Raw genomic sequence first — 20,313 nt, forward strand, 5'->3', positions numbered from 1 at the left:
TGATACATTAGTATATCAAGGAAGTATCATTACTGCTTTGAAAAGATATTAAAAGTTTTTTGATTGAGGTCTTTTTCTTTTTTTCTTCAAATAGTTGAGAAAATATTGAATATTATGAGCAAAGACAATCCCTTCATGAGTCTATTCCCAGAGACAGATGTGATAGGAGACCTTTGGCATGGATTGAATCAGTAGCAATGGCCATCTTCTAAAAGAATGAATTCTCTGTTTTCCTCTATGTGCATCTTTTTCTTCGGGATTCTCATTGTCATTGGATATATTTTGGATTACTTTTTTTCCTTGAGGGTTGGCCTGAAGCTGAAAATAAGAAATAAGAAATTAATTTCTGAGTCTTCTATGGATCAAAGTCACTAAAATGTAGAAGTGGTTTTTTCTGGGTTCTCAGGAACCCAAAACCAATAATGACAAAAAGCATCAGAAGCAAATTAATCTGAATTGAATGCGTTTTGTCTTCCTTTCTCTGTGTGCCATCTGACTTAAGTTCAGATAGCTTTTTCCTTTTGTCAGGTATCTTAACAATATTAAGGCTATGTGCCTGACCACTACTGTCAAAAGCCCCTCTTTACTAACTGTAAATTTCCAAGACACAAGGCATATCTAAGCATCCCCTCCTGGTAATCTGAACAGCTTTATTAAAAATAACCTCTTAACATGCCCAGGAAAATAATTGGAGATATTAATTAATTGTATCAACACAATAATAAATAATCCAAAGAAAAAGTTTAAAGTAATGGACATTTTCTTTTTTAAAAGGTCACTATAAATATTTTTACAGTGAAAACAAACTAATCTTACAGTTGGAAAACTCATGCAGAAATTAACAGGAGAGAAGGGAAACAGGACTAATGGAGTGGTGGAGTTCAATCCCCTCGTGTTACCCCCTGTTCTAATGACTCAATGGAGCAGAGCATCAAGGAGCCTAGAGGAGTGTGCTGCACTGATGGATTTTGTAGCTGCTGGTGTTTGGTTGGTCCATGGCTGGCAGAGATTCATGGACAAAGCTGGGTGTCAGGCAGGTTACCCTGGGTGTTGCAGTGCAGTAAGCAATGACTTGCCTGAAGTCTGTGGGTTCAGTTGAAATTGTTCTCATTGTTGGGGGGCAGAGTGATAATGAAATTCATGGCAATGTGTCCTCTCAAAGTGGGCCATGATCTAGTTGATATTGACAACTTTTGGGAAGATAAAGGTTATTAACTCTCTGTGAGAAGCAGCTGAATCTGCATGTCCAGTTTCTGTGAATCTTGAGGCAAATAGGCTGTATATAAGGATGTTCTGATCCCCCCTTTCACATGTTTTTTGGAAGGGAAGGATTTGTGTGTCTCTCTGAAAGAGCCTGAGTCTGAAAGCGTAACAGTGATTGACACTGAAAGCATCTCCTTAATTCTTTGGTAGAATGAATGCTGTGGAACTAATTTTGCACCTCAACATACATTTGCATGGGTAGGCATGGGGCATTCCCTGTCAGATGACAGATGACTTTGTTTGTGGAACTTACTGTTTCTGAGAGAGCTCTAGGATTAAAAGATAATACTGGGGTTGTCTAGGTGGCAGTCAGGAGGGTTGTATGTTATAATTAGGTCCACGAGTAACATTTGAGTACAATCCTGGTTACCTCTGGTTTTCTTCATCAGTTTGTACTGAGTGTCTGTATTTGAAAGCTTTTTCAAATATTACGATATATGATGTGTGGAGGGTACCTCTTTATTTGGTCACTAAATAACTGAGTACAATACAAGAATGTTAAGTTAAATAAGATAATTTTGGTCTTATGAGTCACAGTTTCAAGGAAGTGTAAGGTACACAGAAGTCATCCAAATGCCTGCTTTTTTCTCATAGAACTGGCTGGAGGAGAAGCTGGAAGGAAGACTGGGGCTCTGGCTATGTGTCTGAGCAAGAGGTGGTGTGGTAGTTGAGCTATCTCAGAAGGAACACCCCAAATACTTTTTTCTTTGTTGCTTCCTTACCTTACAAACAGTCAAGGATTCTCTCAAAATCACTTCCACTGTCTACTAATTACTATCTACTATCTACTAATTACTGTCTACTAGATAAAGCATCAGAGATGTTGGACATGTCTCACTGATATATTAATATAACATTAAGGTGGAGGTTTTTTACTTTTCTAGTAGATAATATAATTTAAGTTGGAATCTGACCTCTGGGGATAGAGGAGGGCTAACGTGAAATGCTACTACAAAATTTCTGGTGCATACTTTTTTCAGACTTCTTTTAAGAGAGTAAAGCTAGGATGTGATAAATCAGTTTAGATACCAAAGAACTTGATTGGGATGCTCAATTTTACTATAATAGCCTAATCTAAAACACTCAGTCCTTTTCAGCTCTTCTATACTCTTTTGAAATTGTTCCCAACAAGAACAATCTCTAAAAATGGGGCATTTGAGACAAGTTAATGACGCTATAGCTACTCAAGATAACCAGTGCATAAGAGTAGCGTTTGCTGCCTAAGCAAAAGGCTGGGTACACTGAATAGTATCAAAGGTGTTCTCTAGCAACTTGGAGAGACTTGAAAAGAAAGATGTATTTGCTATTTGAAATGCCGTGCAGTTAGAAAAAAACACAGGTTTAAAAAATCCACTACTTCAATGAAAAAAGAAATGCAAAGTGAAAGAGAGGTTAACCTAGTTTTCAAGTTCACTTCTGCTTAGATTTTGTATCAAGTTAAAATCCAGGAATTGGGAGTTTCCTTATTCTGCTTATTTTCACTTTCAATATTAATTCTTTGATATTTTTATCAATGCTTATTCCACTAAGTTTGTTCAAAGACAATCTCATTACATCTCTTCCCTCAATCTCTGTCAAAACTTTTCATGCAATTTAACTGCTTGCCTTTCAGTTACTAACTGTGATGGTATAGTGCTGTATTGAAATATGTATCCTGCATAACTTAACTTGCTGTGAAAGTTTGACTTACCCTGTTGATAAATTATATTTAAGTACTCAGTGTGACCATTAGCAATCTCTCTGTAATTGTGAAAAGTTAAAACAATATGAGAAAGGAGGCTATTTAGTATTTCAAGAGAGGTTTGTGTGTGAAAGGGAACTGCTGAAAACAAGATTTCTCTATGGAACTGAAAAGGAAAATTAAAATATTTTTTCCCCGGTCCATTTCTGTTCTTTGCTAACACTGTAATCACTTCAATATTTGACTCAATCTTGTATTCTTTTTGGAAGGGAAGAGAAATGTGTCTGCATATGAGGCAAACTGGTTGGGGTTTTGTTGGTTTGTTTGGTTTTTTTTTTTTTTTGCTTCGTTTTGTTTTTATTGTTTTAGAAGAACAAGACCCCAAACTTTCTAGCCTGAACTTGAGAAGGCAAATGCTGTCAACTTAGACCATTATATTCCTCCTCCAGTAGGTTACCTAACCCAATTCCAGCCTGCCAATGAGAAGGTACATCCCTGAGATGTTCTCTGGCACAATTTTGCCCATCTTTACCCATTGCCAAGTCTAAATTCTACTATGAGAGAGGAAGCAGCAGTATTGGAATATCTTTGCAAGTCTCTTTCATTCTGGCAAAGAGACACAGTTGACTCCATTAGTGATAAACATTAGAACACAGAGTGCTTTTTACTTCAGAAGCTCTTGGCCTTCAAGGTTACATATGTATTTCTAATCAATTTAGAAAAATTGAAAGAATCAGGAAAAGCCATATATATTGCATGCAGAGATGACATCATAAGCTATTGTGTCTTTTATTTATTAGGGTATTTGAAATTCTATTTCAAAGCCACAAAACTTGCTGCCGTTTTTCATTCACTAGCAAATTAGTCTGTGCAAATAAAGCAGCTGGGGGAAAGCAACTTGGTGGGCAGGGAAGAATCTAACTAAAAGTGACTTCTTTTGGAAAAAAATACTATTTACTGGTAACAAAGCTGAATTTTTATTTTTTTTTTCTTAATTTTTGGTCAAGATTTGTGAGGCACACAGTCTACTTTCAGAGTGTTGGCACTGGGAGCAGTCAGACTGGTGACTGGGAGGAGGCAATGAATAAAAATAACATTGAGAGCAGTAGATTATCTTAATGAAAACATATGCAGTGATAAGAAAATTTAGGCCTTCTACTTTAAATTATACTACTGCTGGCAAACTGTTACTGACCCCCTACTAAGTGAAAATGTTGCTGCCTGGTGTTATATACCCCTTCCTGAGCAGACCTGCCTGTTCAGGATGAAAGGATAGGCAGTCACAATAAAGTTTGCAACGCCTTCTTTATTTCCATCACCTTGTTTTATTTCATGTTCTTAAGTCTGATCAGAATCTGAGCGCAAATTTTCACGTGATTTGAATGAAGGATGGTTTCCCTCCCACTCCAAGAGTGCTGTATAAGCACAAACATTTTCAAGCAGTAATATTATCTATAGTGTAGGACTACCTTCTTCTTCCTTTATATTGCATGACCTTTCATTGCCATGCCAGTTTAATTAATGTTGCATAATTGCATCCCACTACTGATAAAAAGCTGCAGAGCTGCAGTGTTGTTTTTTTTTGTTAGTCAGGGCCAATTATCTGTAAAGTCACCTTTTTTGATTTTCTCCAATCAATCATCACCAATGTACATTAAAAAAAAAAAAAAAAGCTATTTCATCAACATGTGGATTTCCCTCACCCCACAGTTGTGTGAATAAATACAGCAGTGTCCTTTCTGTCATTATTTTTTCCCTTAAGTAAGCAATGACTGACAAAGACTCGCTGGAGCTGGATATCAAGATTCCTGGATAAACTTTACAAATTAGAAATTTGAAATTTATCATTAGGTTAGTTCCTTCGTATAAATAAGATATTTCTCAATGGGGAAAAGCATGCAAGTAGTGCTTTAGTGCATGGGTTGCATGTGCTGTGCTGCTACCTGAAGGTTAGAAGGGACCCCCTGAAGGTCAGGAGCATGGGGAAAGCTAAGCAATTGCTGGCTACTCACACAAACCTATGGTGACTGCCTGTCCCTGTATGCATGTACTGAGTCTAATTTTTGATGGAAATGTAAATTTCTTCTGAATGTCAAGATGTGACTTTACAGTAATATACATCAAACCTGTCTAATCAAGACACACCTAACACTTTCTATTCTAAAAAGCTTGATGTAATACGAGGAAAAAGTATTTCTTTTTTTGCATACTATTCCTTTTATACCAGAGTCTCTTGTAAACAGTTATTCTTAGCAGATCATCTTGTCTTTCTGAGTTGGTTTCATTTACACTCAATTTAAAAAAAAAATCAAAATTTTTTATATGTTGGTAGATAATTGTAACTCTAATGTTGTTGACATCCTTCCTAGCTGTACATCTGTATAAGATTTGGCAGGTTTTTTCCCTTTAAAAACAACATTTCTCTTTAGTCATTTCAGTGTTGTCTGGTTGAAGATAAAGAGCTGAAAAGAAAAAGCTACAGATAAAGAAAAACTTGGACTTTAGAAAAGTTGGGCATTACTGGAGGTGGATGCTATGTTGTAAGAGATATTTTAAAAATAATTCTGTATGTGTAGTTTGTGCAGGCCAAAATGTAGAATGCCTTAAAGTACAGCTTCAGAAATGCTAGATCTTGATGAAAGTGCTGGAAAGACTTCTACAGTCACTGTCAGTCAGCCTGTGACCCGCTCAGATTCTAAGCAGAGCAATGATCACAAGTGAGCATTCATCCTTGAGATGAATACAGTAAATTCAGGAGGGAGATGTGATCTAGTGAGGAAATGTGGTGCTTTGCTCTTCTCAAATAAAACTGAGCAATATAATCTGACTATAAGTAAGATCTATACCCCCTAGCAGAAGAGCACATCAAAGCTTTTTATGGCCACTACAGTTAATTGGACTATTCTAAAGATCTGTATATCAATCAACAGGCAAGAGTCCCCTTTAACTATGTAATAAGCAGTGAAAAGCATAAGTTCAGGTATCTAATCCTCTGTAAAACATTTGTAGGCTCCTCAACTAGTGAAAAAATCTTAATAGAAGTTCATTTAACCAACAGAGCACTGGAATGTTTAAATTACTCATCACATGGGAGCAGTAAGAGGACTCCCATTATCAGCCTGGTTGAAAAGCCAGCTTGCATGCTTTCCTTCATTTCCTCTTCCTATACCTTTCTAACACTTGGACTGATATTGCATAGCACGTGCACTTGTGAGTCATGTTATGAGTGCAGAGAGCAGAGTAGTGTCTGGCAGTTCAGTAACACAAACTGTGCAAATAATGTCACTTTGTGGTGCTGTGACATCTTGTGAAAGAGTAATCAAAGCCTCTTCCTCCTGCTGCTCTTAAATATGACAATAGGCAAATGTCCCAATGCTGAAAATGCTCGAGTCAAAGCAGAGCCTTATAACAGGTCAATTATTTCAATTATCTGGAATTCATGATGAAAAACAGCAACAGCTTTCAGGAAATATGCACGAGTCTGGCAACTGCTTGATCAGTTATGACACTCACTGCCAAATAACATGTCCCATCAGGTTTTGCAAGGGGAAAGCTTGAAACAGGTGGAATATTTTAGTTACCTATGCTCCATGACAGCCCAGTTCTCAAGAGATCTAATAGGCTGCCAATTGCTTGATTAAGTATGACATCACTGGCAAATATCACAAGGTAGTAAGTAACGACAGTATAGGCAGAAAGCAGTACATAGAGCAGATGGATTGCTTCAATTATTTGGGACCCTTGATGAATAAGAACTTCAACTGCCATCAGCAGATCCTGTGGCAGGCGAGTAATAACTGCACTGCTATGACATCACTTTAAAATCTGGTGTGGCTTAAGTGTTTCAACAGCTGGAAAGCTCAGATTTGTCTTAGCACTGGCTTGACCTACAGCTGGCTTTAGTGCTGAGAGGGGAACACTGAGAAAATTGTTTGTGAGTGCTTCCAAGCACTTCATGGCATTTCACAGTTTGTTTTCACACTGCAAGGAGAACATTGACCCAGCCCCAAGCTTGCTGTTGGCACCTTTGGATTTTTTTTTTATTTTTTTTTTTGTACTGCATTTTCCAGGAGTCAGCTGGGGAAAACTGAGAACTACTTACTGTCAGTGCCAGGACAGAAAGCAACAGCTTAGATCTGTTTATAAATAAATTTAGGAAGGCCTCAGCATCCAGAAAATGATCCTTAATTGCGTAATATACTAGGTCTAATATCCGATAGGCCTGAAATTTGTTGGGGGAAAAATGACATAAAAGCATGCACCCTCATTTTGTCTTCGGTCTTCTTCTAGCCTGCTGGTCACACAATTATCTTTAATTTCTCTTTTACACTTGTCTTGATGTTAAAACAAGCTTATGATTTTTGCTTTTACGAGAAGATACACTGTACCTTATATCACTATCCCCTTTCAGATAAAAGTTATTTATTGACTCTGATGCACAGAAAACTAGATTACACATGAAAATCTAAAGAACAAAGGACACTAAAGAATTAATGAACTTGAGACAACTAGAGTTGTTGTTTTCTACAAACCAAATCCCATCAGAGTTTTACCAGATTTAAAATCTGATATCTGCTTTGTTCAGGCCTTGAAGGCAGAATAGAGAGGGAATAGGAAGCTTCTGTTTGAGCTAATACAACTTGTTATCATCTTTCAAAAAGTTAATGTTATAAAGTACTTGATTTCTGAACCTTTCAGTGTCTTTAAATTCACCTCAGCACAGAATCGATAGAGAAGTATTTTTGTAAGTAATTAGCCCAGTTATGTAAACATAGCATAATGGGTATCGTTTATGTTAGAAGATGGATTTCAAAGAATTTATAATCAAAATTTTAATCCTTTCTATTCTTACACTGAAAAAGTAGATAGAACCATAAAAGAAGAATCCTGAGGGCAACTTAACTGTATTAGTTCCGGAACGATATAAAACAAAACAATTAAAGGTTTTGTGGAGGCTGAGGGGGGAAAAAAAAAAAAGAAAAAGCAACTTCTTTTTCTTCCCCCTCATCTTTCTTTGAGATAATTAGTGAGGGGTATTAATTACATTCCATTCAAGGAAAAAGTAATCCTCATTAATATCCTATATCTGACCTGTTCATTTCCCATTGCAGGGGAAATGGTTTCTAATTTGAGATCAAGAAATGACTTTTGATAGGAACAAATATCACAAACTGATGCAGAAATTTGAGCTCTTTCTCCATTTACTACTGGTTTGAAATCTGCAAAGTACCAAACACTTGTCACTGTTGGTCATTTCCATTCAAAATTGAATAAAAGTTATGAGATAATCTTCTTGTCTGCTTTTACAACTTTAGTGTAATGACTGACATTTTAATGGCATTCATGTGGTCACTGCTTGAGATCAGCTTTCGGTTTTTTTTCTTCCTTTCCTTTAATATTCTGACCATACATTATGTACTGTTAACTCAAAATAGTTCAAACTCAGGTATGGATTTAAGTTGTTACACAGTCTACTCTTCTATTCACATCAGGTTTATGTCTGCCCTGTGAGTCAGAATGCTAATAGTTATACACCTAGCTTAAAAATCAAAGACTTTAAAATATTAGGGTTGAATTATACCCTTTCTCACTTGTGATTCACTTAGCTAAGACAGGAACATGTTTTATGCTTTTCTTGTAACCATCAAAACTTAAAATTTGCTTTAGAGTGAGTTTTTTTAAAGAATGTCCTTCAAATGCTGCAGATATAGTAGTAGTAAAATTAATTATTTCAGTTATTGTAATAAAATAATGAAAATTGACAGCACTGCTTTTAAGGAGAAGGGTTTTTTGGGTTTTGTGGTTTAGTTTCATTTGGTTTTTTTAACTCCAATTTAGTCTTTTCATACTATTAAGACAAGACAGAAACAGTTTGTGTTCTAGAAACAGTTTGTGACCCAGTTGTTTGGTAGGGTCTTGCAATAGCAGAAGCTTGGTAACATAAAAAAAAAATAAATTGAAATTACATTTGCTTTGGGTGAAAGAAGAATATGAAGAGAAGAAAAGAATAAAAAAATATTAAAAGCAAAGAACTCAAGGTGATTGTGGGGCAGTAGGCTGAAAAGGGGCAGGAGATCCAGAATGGGTAGAGAGATTCTGGAGGCTAAAACTGTTGTGAATGATGCAGAGGGAGAAAGGCCAAGATGAAAATCATAAAGGTGCTCGTGGAATAAAAAGAAGGGTAGCAGGGAGAGGCTACCTGTAGAGAAAAGCTAAAGAAGATATTTGGACAGAAGGAAGAAAGGAAGAGATTAATAGATGGCTCAGGGAAAATATAAAAAAAGTAAAAAGGAAAGAAAGGATTGGAAAACTTCACATATATTAAAAAAAAGGAGAGGGAGAAATTTAAGTGAGCTAGATGATGTGTAATAACAATGGACAGGTTAAAGAACGGGATTTCTTTGAAATCCAGATTAGCTGACACATTGGGGGTTTTTAAGGCAATCACAAGTTACAATTGCAGGGTTTTTGTGTTTTGTGTTCTATAGCATTATTGTGCACCATTAAGTAACTGTCTTGTTTCCATACAGAGGAAACTTTGCTTCTCCCTACTCCAGTAAAGCAATTTAAGTGGATACAGAACTCCTCATATTCTAGAGCCTTGTATTCAAAGTACTGTGTAGTAGTGCAATACACAGATAGGATCTTAAATCACAATTTTTATCACTTTAGAAATGTTTTCCCAGGAAAGCTAACAGGCAGTCTTCTAGGCATCTGTCAGCACAGGAGAAAAATATTGTATTTATATGTGTGGTTTTCCAGAAAGCCTATTTCACCTTGGAAACCTTTATCTATGGAGTTGACCAAAACTAGAACGTCAAAAACTATAGGAAAGCTGTTTCAATGTGCTGTGGTTTTAATTGAAATATCTCTGAATCCATTTTGCACCTTTGACACAATGCTGTCATACAGTGGTCCTAGGGATAAAACCATTGAAGATTGTATTTGAAGGAATGAAGATAGTTTTTATTGGTGTTCTTTTAGGATCGGCCACAAGGACTGAATAATGCTCCCAAAGAAATACGTTTGGATGAAGATGACTGAACATGCAGATCCAAAGGCCTTTTAGGATATGGTGAACCTTTGGCCTTGGATGAAGAATGTTCTTGGATGAAAGAACTCCAGCTGAAAGACTTTGTCTTTGCCTTTTGCCTTGAGAAATGCAAAGATATGAAAGACATAAAGGAAACAAAGATTTGCAGCTGAATTCTTGCAGGGTGCAGTGACAGTGGCTGACACGCAGCCAGCCTGCCTCAGTATTATGGAATGTCACATGCTTGTATGCCTCACCAGTCTCCTATGGCTCCCCAAAAGCCTCACACACATTTTTATGTTTTTCTGCTTTCTATTTGCAAATTAGATTAGCAAATTTTAATTGCATAGTTTCTGCAGTGATGTTAGCACCTCTGGGATTTATGTGTGTCGTGTTCAGTTCAAAAGGTAAATGCAGAAAATACTTATTATGCTTCGTTCATCAGATTACAATACCATGCTGGTACCTGCAGCTGAATAGGCAGCTAAGTAATAATCTTAGCTTTTCTTCATGGTTAATGATTTGCCTAAGTTTAAAATGGCAAGAGTTCCCTAACTGAGTAAAGGAACTGACATTCACAGTATGGTCAGCCGTGGCTGCCTGGGCATTCAAACATTTCTTACTCAAATGTGTTTAACTATGTTAAGTCAATAGGAGGATATCTAGTGACTTTGTACATTTCCTTACTAAATATTCAAGATACTTGAACCTTGATTATACATTTAATTATTTCACTTCTTGAAGTGTCCTTATTTTCACTTTTAACAAGTCATAGCTCTGCTAGACCAATTATGTTTAATATCTTAGAATGACTTGAACCACAGAGTGCTAAGGTTGACCTTCAAAATGTGTCTGTATACAGACATGTCACCTAACCATGTTAGTTACCTGAGTAATTCTGCTAATGTGTTGAAAAACAATTACTACATACAGAGAAATACTGTACCAAAGTTAAAGGGCTTGCTTTGCCTTTGTCTGTCCTTGAATCAATCCACATGGAGAGAGGTTTAGTGATTTTCACTGTCTTGGGTAGAATTATTGATTCTCCTGTTTCCATACCAACTCCCATGCCATAGTACCTTTTGTGCCAACTGGGCTTGCTTAGTAGGTCTGCAAGAATTTATAGTATCTCTGATCTAAAATGTGACCCCTAGCCTATGTAGTCACCATATGTCTCAAAGGACAGACCTGAACAGAAACTATTTAATCAAAAAATGCATCCTCCTCCAGGGTAGCTTAGGTGAGCCAAGATGAGGACATATGAATTTAATTCTCTAAAATGCCCTCTGCAAATTAAAGTCTTTCTTCACCAGCTCTGTTTTTTCTTGCCCTCCCACCTGGTCTAGCTTTACAAATACAGTTCTAGAAGCTGTTTTGAGCCAAGAAGTAGACTTGATAATAGGGACACTGCCTCTTAACAAGCCTTAGCTTTTGACCTGAAGGACTGGGAGACATGAACCTATCATCAATTATTGGTTTTACTTGCTTGTCTTTTGCATCTCTCTGTATCTCTTCCTCTCCCCCTGTTTTCTGGCCTTAACTATTCATAAAAATTGTGCATGACTATTGGAAATGTCAGCTACTGCAGGATCTCTTTTCCAGCCTGATTAATATGAAATAATTCTTATTGAGGTATATATGTGTGTGTTCATGTGTGCAAGTTGTTAATATAAGCTGCTACCAACTTGTAAAAATGCATTGAGACCATTGGAATGTGTGTATACATAAAGCAAGCTACAACGTAAGATTTCTAGATGCTGGACAGTTAAACTCCTTTGTTTATCACTGATTCTTAATGTACTGATGCTGTTTTGTTACTGAACTAATAAAAAAAACCTTTACCAATGTTTTGCTATTGAGTAGTGTGTATGGCAAAGAGGTCCAGAGTGTTTCTCAAATAGAACACAAAATACCAGAAGATATGTCTGGCTTGACCAAAGCAACATGTTTTTACAGTAATCATGGCTCAAAACCAGGTAAAGTCAGTCATAGGTTAACTTAAATATCTATATAACTTAACTTTTCCTCTCTATTGGCCACCATTATAATTGAACAGCACTTCTGATTTTACAAATTTCTTCCTTTCAGACAATGTTTTTGTGTGGCTGTGAGCTTCTCCTAAGATTGAGTCTATTTCTGTGCCAGCAGGGGAATATTTGCTTCTTTTATGGAGTTATTTTCCATGTGATTGTTCTAAAGAACTTGCTGAAGATAACAAACCAGAAAACTTTGCTGGTTGGATATGTGACTTTCAGTTCACGTTACTGCTTTTTATTTCTGATGCTAGAGCTACCATGTTCTTTACAGATCTGTTGCTGGTCCCAAGAGGTGAATAATAGTCAGATTAGACCACAAGATGTTTCCTTTTTCATATGTTTTCTAGATGTTCCCCTTATCCACTTTTTTTCCACGTTACTTTAAGCATCAGTAGTATGGTGGTGTGGCAAAATCTGGTGTGCATTCGTCTCCAAAGTCACTTGTGTAGCTTCCTCTCCCTTTGATAGAAGTTCCCATGCTTATTTACCAATACTCTACCTAATTCAAAGCACTATAAATCCATGATATAATTTAAAAGGAACGTTACAGGGAGACTTTTTAAATAATCCTGTGTGTGAGGATTTCTCATATATTACCTGTTTGGGCACATGCTGAGAAGTTCCTTACTTCATTCAACTCTGATAGGTCTATCTTAACATAGAAAGGATATGGGAAAAAAACTTGTATTTGGTGTTCTTCTTGTCTTCTTTCTTTTTCCTTTTCTTTTTCTTTTTTTTCTTTTCTTTTTTTATCTTTTTGTTTCGGGATAATAATCCCTTGTGACTTCCATTGTATCTGAACTTCTGTGTTTGACTCTTGATTAGGAGGTAGAAAAATCCTACTTTGTATGCAAGATGAGACTCAGCTTTTGTTTAGAAACACTGAGCCAACCTTAAGCAAATTTATATGGCGGCTTTCTTTTTGCTCCTGGTTTCTCCTGTTTGCTTTTGTTTGTCAAAGAAAAGCATAAGAGGTGACATATCTACTCCACACAGTGTAGATGCTTGGTATTGGGGATTCATTTATCATGAAGACATAACATAACAAGATCCTGAGGCTGAGCCTGAAAGTCAGAGAATTTGATCAGGAAAGATGATGCACATTTTCAGAAGCCAAAGTATTTTATTATTGGAATGCATCATTCTGGGAATATGATAGATTTTCCATTAGTGGAAGTCTTTGATCAAAACTGCATATCTTTCTAAAAGAGGAGCCATCTCAAGAGCAAGCAGCTAAGTCTGATACAAAAATTACTGAATGAGGGAAGTTTACCCTTTTCTTTATGCAGGATGAGTCAGATATGAGTACCATAATACCACAGTAGTATTGTAGAACAGTGAGATTTGACTTTTGCTACAGAAGTGGCACTTGAAAATTATTAAAATAGAGCCTAAAGCAACTACATTACATGCTGCTGGCATCAGAGAATGTGTGTGAGAAATGTTATAGTTAACTTTGTTAAGAGTAACCTTGTGTCCATGCAATCTCAGTAATGTCTGATGAGGCAGACAGATGCCTTTGTGTAGGCAGAAGACTTGAAAAAAAAGAATTGTAACTGCTTTTAGCTTCACAGGTCAGAACTATATGTGTACAGGGATGATGTTACTGTGGAATTTCTTCTTTGGTGGCTTACCAAGAAAGACTTGGGGTTTTAGGTCCTTTTCAGTCTGAAATGTTTAACCCTAACTGTCAGAAGAGGGACACAGCTATCATGGAAATAAGTATGTTGTATGAGTTTTATTATTTGGTGGAGTGGATGGTGCTCCTCAGGCTAGTGCCTGTGCAGTGCTTTTTCTGAAGTGACAGCTGAGGCCTAAAGCAGTGACACCCCTGCTCCAAAAAAGGCTAAATTGCCTGGATTTCAATTGGATGTGTCCACAGGATTCCCACTAAGTAGAACTCTGCTATCACATGATGCATGTTATGGTATTAAGTCATAGACTCATCTTTACCACTGCTAGATTACAAACACACTATAACCTTGGCCCTGCATAAGCTTAATGCCTGACAGAAAAACTCCCTTTGGAAATTATGGAGATTTTGTTTTAAATTAGCCAAATTAGACAATTAATTTTGCAAACTGAGGCATCTTGTGAGTGTTTATTTACTATCATAGTCTTCCCATTATAGTATCTTATTCTTCATAGTTCTTGTTATTGATGTGGTTAATTAAAATCTTTAATAAATAATCTTAATATAAGTAATATTGCCTTTGTCAGAAATTAGGCTATTTTCAAATTTTTATGTTTTTCACAGGCATCCTCATATAATTTCTGGTTGTTTTCCCAATTTCAGAGATGTTCTAGAGGTGGTTTTCTTTTTCATTCCTGGACCTCTGTGATGGTCACTCATCTCCCAAATCTTACTGATCTTGCTTTTTTTTTTTTTTTTTTGGTATGTGTGTCTGACTTGTGCAGAGACAACTGGAACTGGAAAGATTCTGCAATGCTCAATGCAGTTTTGTCTTTCTGGGACAGAAAGCCTTTCAAGGCTTCAAAGATGAAGTTAGTGTGTTATAGGCCTTTCCTTTGCATGGTTTTGACCTCTTTTAATGAATATCTGTGGATTGGTCTTTTAAGCAGTGCTGTTACTTGCCTTTCGTCTCTTCGGCTTCACTTTTGCAGCCTTAGTTTTTAGCTAGGAGATATCAGAGAAATGACCAGGTGATAACTTTGTTTATGGTAATCTTTTCTCCTACTACACCTCTCTTCCTGGAAAAGTTGGAACTTTTTATTTACCTTGTGTATCATTTTATTGTGGAAGTCTGTTACTGTAAATGTGGTCACATTATTAACTTTTATTGATAAATGTCCAATATTCCTCCTTCTGATAGGAGCCACTCTGCTTTCATGAGATGCTATTGCTATGTGATGTGGGAGGAAGGAGAGAGAGGGAGAGAGCAAAAATAATGTGCAGGGAATAATTTTCCTTTGGGAGTCAGGGAATGATTTTCCTTCATTGCAGTAACAGTTTTTTGAGAGCCTGAAAGAGACAATTTGCTCCTAGATACTTTCTGCAGGCAAAGCATGAACCGTAAAATGATCTTGACCCCGGTATGAAATGCAGCAACTCTGCTGGTCTCGTTGTCCCTTTCTTCTGTTGTCCTACATATGCACATCGTGTCACGGGCAGCTTTCAAGACAAAGTCTTTTAGGGTGTATGAGACTAGGCTGCAGTTCTGAAATAAGTCTGTAATTCTTCTTCTTTGTGTGTTGAGCTTTGTAACAAGCCTAGCTACCTCCTTTTTATTAGATATGTCACGTTTTAACATTTCCTCCTTTGTACAAACTTCTGTGTTCTGTTGCTCTTCAACAATGCTTCAAAAACCTCCAAGGTCCATTCCAACCCCTTAACATTCTATGATAAGTTCTTAGCTATGATAAAAAAAGGTGTGTACTTCAGAGCCCAACACCTGAGTTATATCATGTTGCTGCTTCCAAGCAAGAAGGGTAAAATAGAGCTTTTAAAACAGTAGATCTCGGACTTGAATATTGTGATTTATTTTTTTTTGTAAGTACAGTTACTATTATCTGGAAGCTTTGTATGGGGTCTTGGAGGGCACTCTGAAGTTAGTGTACAGATTTGGGGAAAGAATGTGTCCACTTAAATTCTATCCCATCTTTTCCATGGAAGTTTCTACCAAATTTTTAGGTATTGTTCTGCCAATTTCGGCATTATTTTTGAATATTCTGAGGTGGGATGGCAGAGGAGGACCTTGTGCCGTTTTATTATTTAGCTTATATCTAGTTCTAGATTTTTATAGATGTGAATATCACAATAAGATATGAAGTGTTTTAATGACCATGAATTAGTAGATTTTTTCCCCTCTCAAGAAAAACATCTTCAAAAATCATTGTTCAGACTGAGATACAAGTACTTTTGTAAACCTTATTTTTTCCTATTTTTGTTCTTTATCCACTCACCCCCACATCACCTCTCAAGATATCATTGCCTTCTCACAAGAATATTTACTGTGCGAAAAAATATCCACAAGGAGAGAGGCTAGAAGTGGTAGTGAAGTGATAGGCTTCATTTTGTACCAAGTCATACACAATTTAGTTTTCAGATAACACAAAAAACCCAAACAAACCCAAAATGCAATATAAGTTGTCAAAAAGCTGACACTCTAAATACCAGAAAATATTAACATCTATTGTCAACAAAAATACAAAGTATGAATCATTCCATCTCCATGACACATTTCTGAACTGCTATACCCAGCACAAACTATAGTGTTTGATGGTATCAGGGATAATAGTACTTGAGTTCCTCTCTGAGCACCTACCATTGATGCTAAAATGGTTCAATTGTCTTGGCTTACACTATAGAGCTGCAGAAAAAAAAATTATTAAGATTCTGAGGTCATCTTTGCTAAAAATGAAAGCTGATAAAGAATTCTTAATAACTTCAATCAAAGGGAGTTTCATATTTTTAATTACAATCTTATTTAAAAAAAAAAATTACATCTCTATGTAAAATTTTGATTTATTTTTTTAGTGCCTTGCAGAATATTTCCAATGTGGCATACCCTTTTTTACCAGTTCAGTTATGCCCTACTCAATCCTGTATTTTAATTCCTTCTGTTGTCAGGTTCCTGATAGGCACATCAGGAATGCTTCCTGTGCTAAGCATCCATGTCGGTCCTAAACAGAGGAGTCAGAAATATGTCAAGAAAAGCTAAAATATAAAAATCTTGCCTGTCTGAAAAGCTTATGAGGAATTGTCCTCCTTTAGGAAGGCCATCACCTTCTATATTTCTTCCATTACCTCCAGCTGGTGGGTCTCCTGTGCTTTGAGGAGAGGGAGGAACAGCTTCAGAGAGAACTGTAGGAGGTGAAAGTCTTTCTCTAAGTTAGCCTCTTGTTTCAGTTCCAGGGAGAGCACTGAGAGATGCTAAGTATCCAGAGTGGTTCCTCATGTATATTCTGGAACAGAACAGTATTATTTGGCAACACTGAAGGAAAAAAAAATTTAATTGTAAAGACTTGTGTGGGGAAATCACTGTCACTTTCAGAGAACAGTATTCAAAAGAGAAACAGGCACAATACTGGAAGATTTTAAACTATACAGGGGTGGGAGGAGGAGATTTGTTTTATTTAACTCATTAAAAAATAAATCCTCATTTTGGTGAGTGTTCCATGGGATTTTTTATGTGGACCTTGGTGTTTGTGGTGAGTTTTTCTGTTTTCTTAGTAGGCTTTTGGTGGGTTTTCTTGAGGGGTGGGTAGTTGGGGTTTTTTTTAGAGGAAATAATCACAATTCACTCTGGGGAAATTCAAACATAGTAGTAGGAAAAGTACTGTGATATTAATCATGTATTTTTTTATTTATTATTAATATATAAGAAAAAAATTTAATTTCTGCTTTGAATGCTGACTTTTACCCTAACTGCAGGTGTACAGTTTCTGCCTCTGTAATGAAAAGTTAGATGGAAAAATCTCTGGGAAGGGTGGTTGCAAAATCCCTGTGGTTACTGAATGTTGAAATGGAGCAGATAGCAAGCAGGAGAAGAGGGTATAGAACATCATAAGGTCTGTTATAAATAGATTAACTTACCTGGAAAGAAAACAAATTAATTGTAAATCAGAAGAGAGAACACTGATACTTACATAGATTGCCTGGCATACGGTGTGCATTCTTTGAGGATGAAAAGGTCATTGTAAAAGCATTTTCAAAATAGAAAGGCATGTTTTGTGTGTCTCTGGGGTTAACTGCAGTATTAAAAAATACAACAAAAAAGTTTTTTTAATTATGTTCTGTTTAGGTTGTCTTCATTATTACGATGTCCCAATTGCCTCCAGCAGTTCATTAAGGAATGCAAATAGTATGCAACTTGTAGTCTGTTCTTTTGACCCTGCACATATAAAGCATCTGAAAAGGATGGCAAGTAGCTGATTCTGTTCAGTTTTGCATTTTCACCAACAGGACTGCATCCCTTTTATCTGATCCCTGGTGCCTATACAGAATTCTAGGAGTCAAGGGACCTCCAAGGGCCATTAGAGACTGAATTACAAAGAGCCCAGCTGAGTGTGCAATTACTACAAAGCCTTTCTTCTTAAACTAGTTAACTGGAAGACATTTGGTGTGGATATAATTAAAGTAGAATGGGAGGCAATACAAATTGTTTGTTTGTTTGTTTTAAAAAGTGAGGTCTGAGGAGAGATTACTTTTGCCCAGTAAGATCTACTTTAGTTCTCTTCCTCTGTGAAAGAACGGAGGATGGTGCTACAATTAAATCCAAAGTCACTGAAAGTGCAAATCACACTTTTTTTAGGAGGAAAGGTGCATATTGGATATGATGGTGCAATACAGTAAAATAACTTCCCAACACAATTAATGTAACTACTGCTGCTGGAAAAAGGTGAATGATGTAGGTTGAAAATTATGGTTAAAAATATGTAGTGTGGAGCAAGACAGTGTTGAAAGAACATTAAAGTGGCCTGTCTATACAGTTTCTACCGTGACTTCATGTTACTTTTAAAACTTCTTTTTGGCATAAAACAAGATTGTGCAAACTGATGGTGATATAAGCAGCATGTTGGATGATACAGCCTGAAAATGAATACGCTAAGAAATCTTCAAATCAAATGCAGTTGTGTCCAGGAGGAAACAATTTGCATTAGAAATGTTGCTGTAGCTTGCTGCACAGCCTTGGCAGCCCACACTCCCTCTGCTCTGTGTTATCTCATTAACATTATTATTTGGGAACCAGAATCAAACACTTGTGCTGGGTAACAGTTATGACTACTTGACACAATGTCAGTAAAATGCTTTTTTTTAATACAATTAGAATTTTGACAGGAAAGAGAGGAAGAGGCAGAAAATGAGAAATTAGTTGTTTCCTGTACCTCTGTCATTGCACACATTAAGCTTCACTGGTGCATTTTGCATGATCTCATGGCAGCCTGATCACTGTCAAATTTAAAGGCAGGATGAGCAAAACAAGAGGTGATGAATTAGAAATGTTGCTGGTTAAAGCAGTAGACCATTTAGATTTTCTAAATCACAGGGGGTCTGAGACAGAATACTGTAACTCTGATCCTGCTGGGGATCTGGGTTTATGAAAATAAAAATCTGAATTTTCAGATACAAATTTTTACTCATTAGCCTGGACCCTCTATAGAATGACACTGAAACTTTTTTTATCAAAAGGAAGTCAGTGGAAGTAAATTCTAATGAGGATTTAGGGTCACAATAAAACAAAGTGTTGTTTGCTTTTGGTTTTGGGTTTTTTTCTTTCAGAAAAAAAAGAGGGGTGATTTTCTCACTTAAAAAAAGAAAAAAAAAAAAAGAAAGAGTCATCCTCAAGGTCTTTAATATGGAGCTCAGATTTCAGAGGTCAATGATCTCTGCATACAGACAGACATCTGCTACCAGACCTCCATCTGGGACAGATACTGGTGAGGCTAATGTCACTAGGATTAAAAAAAAAGAAAAATCTAGTTTTTCCTGTGTCATTTTAGAAGAAGGCATTCATTAAGAACTGATGTGTCTGCTTATAATAATCACATAATAAATAAGATTTTCAACAAAATGCGTTTATTCAGCACTTCTCAGGGCACTATTCAAATCTTCTCCTTTGGTTTTAAAAGTCAGATAAATTTATTTTTTTTCTCTTGCTGCTCTTTCATATCTTTTTTGTTGCATAATTTGGTGAACTGTTATGCTTTATTTGGGTTATTATACAATTGTGAAATTAGAATTCCCAATGAATTACATATAGTGCAAGTGTGTGGTAAGACATATTTATTTTATAGTTGAAAAGAATGGGCAAGGAAATGGAAACAGAGAGAGGTGAAGTTACTTAAGGAGGGTCACAGAACAATTAAGTGGCAGAGCAGAGATTTTTTTTTCCAGCAAGATTTCCTGAGACTGATCCAATCAGGTGAATTGAACTCAGCAATGTGGAGTTTCTCCCTCTGCTTTAGGTGGAGATCTAAAAAAATAAAATAAGTTTGCACAGAACAAAACACTGATTCATATGAAGTAAATAATAGTGAATTCCCTCTCCTGATTCCTCTGTTCCCTCATTTTTCTTTTTCTTTGTAAGATTCACATATTGCTTCCATACATAAAATTGCTCCATTCATATTTAAAGTTACAAAGCGATTATGGTAGGTTGCTTCTAATTCTTGACTGTCACCTCCTGAAATTTTAAGTAGTTAGTTATAGCCTTATGATAGCACTGCCACCGTATTTTTCTTTTAAGATGAGTGCAATATAAAAGTATATAAGAAAGTATAAAAATCTACCTTGTTCTTTTCTCCAGTGCTTTTGGAAAAACTCATCCCAAACTACA

General features: G+C 36.4%; 1 protein-coding gene across 5 annotated transcripts in view; it reads left to right on the forward strand.

Moving 5' to 3' along the window:
* Positions 1-20,313, forward strand: part of ATRNL1 (attractin like 1) — a 464,278-nt gene that overhangs the window by 367,667 nt on the left and 76,298 nt on the right. For 2 of the 5 annotated variants that reach the window (XM_029958558.1, XM_029958556.1), the window contains one exon: positions 9,929-11,793. The exons of 2 other annotated variants lie outside the window; for them this stretch is intronic. In XM_029958558.1, coding sequence (XP_029814418.1) covers positions 9,929-9,988 — 60 coding nt within the window. In that variant the 3' untranslated portion in view covers positions 9,989-11,793. Of the gene's footprint in view, positions 1-1,857; positions 1,955-9,928; positions 11,794-20,313 lie in introns of those variants that run through there. One more of the 5 variants, XM_029958557.1, reaches the window with a different exon arrangement.

Source organism: Manacus vitellinus, unplaced genomic scaffold (assembly GCF_001715985.3).
Source record: "Manacus vitellinus isolate BGI_N305 unplaced genomic scaffold, ASM171598v3 scaffold_15_pilon, whole genome shotgun sequence".
Classification (NCBI taxonomy): Eukaryota; Metazoa; Chordata; class Aves; order Passeriformes; family Pipridae; genus Manacus; species Manacus vitellinus.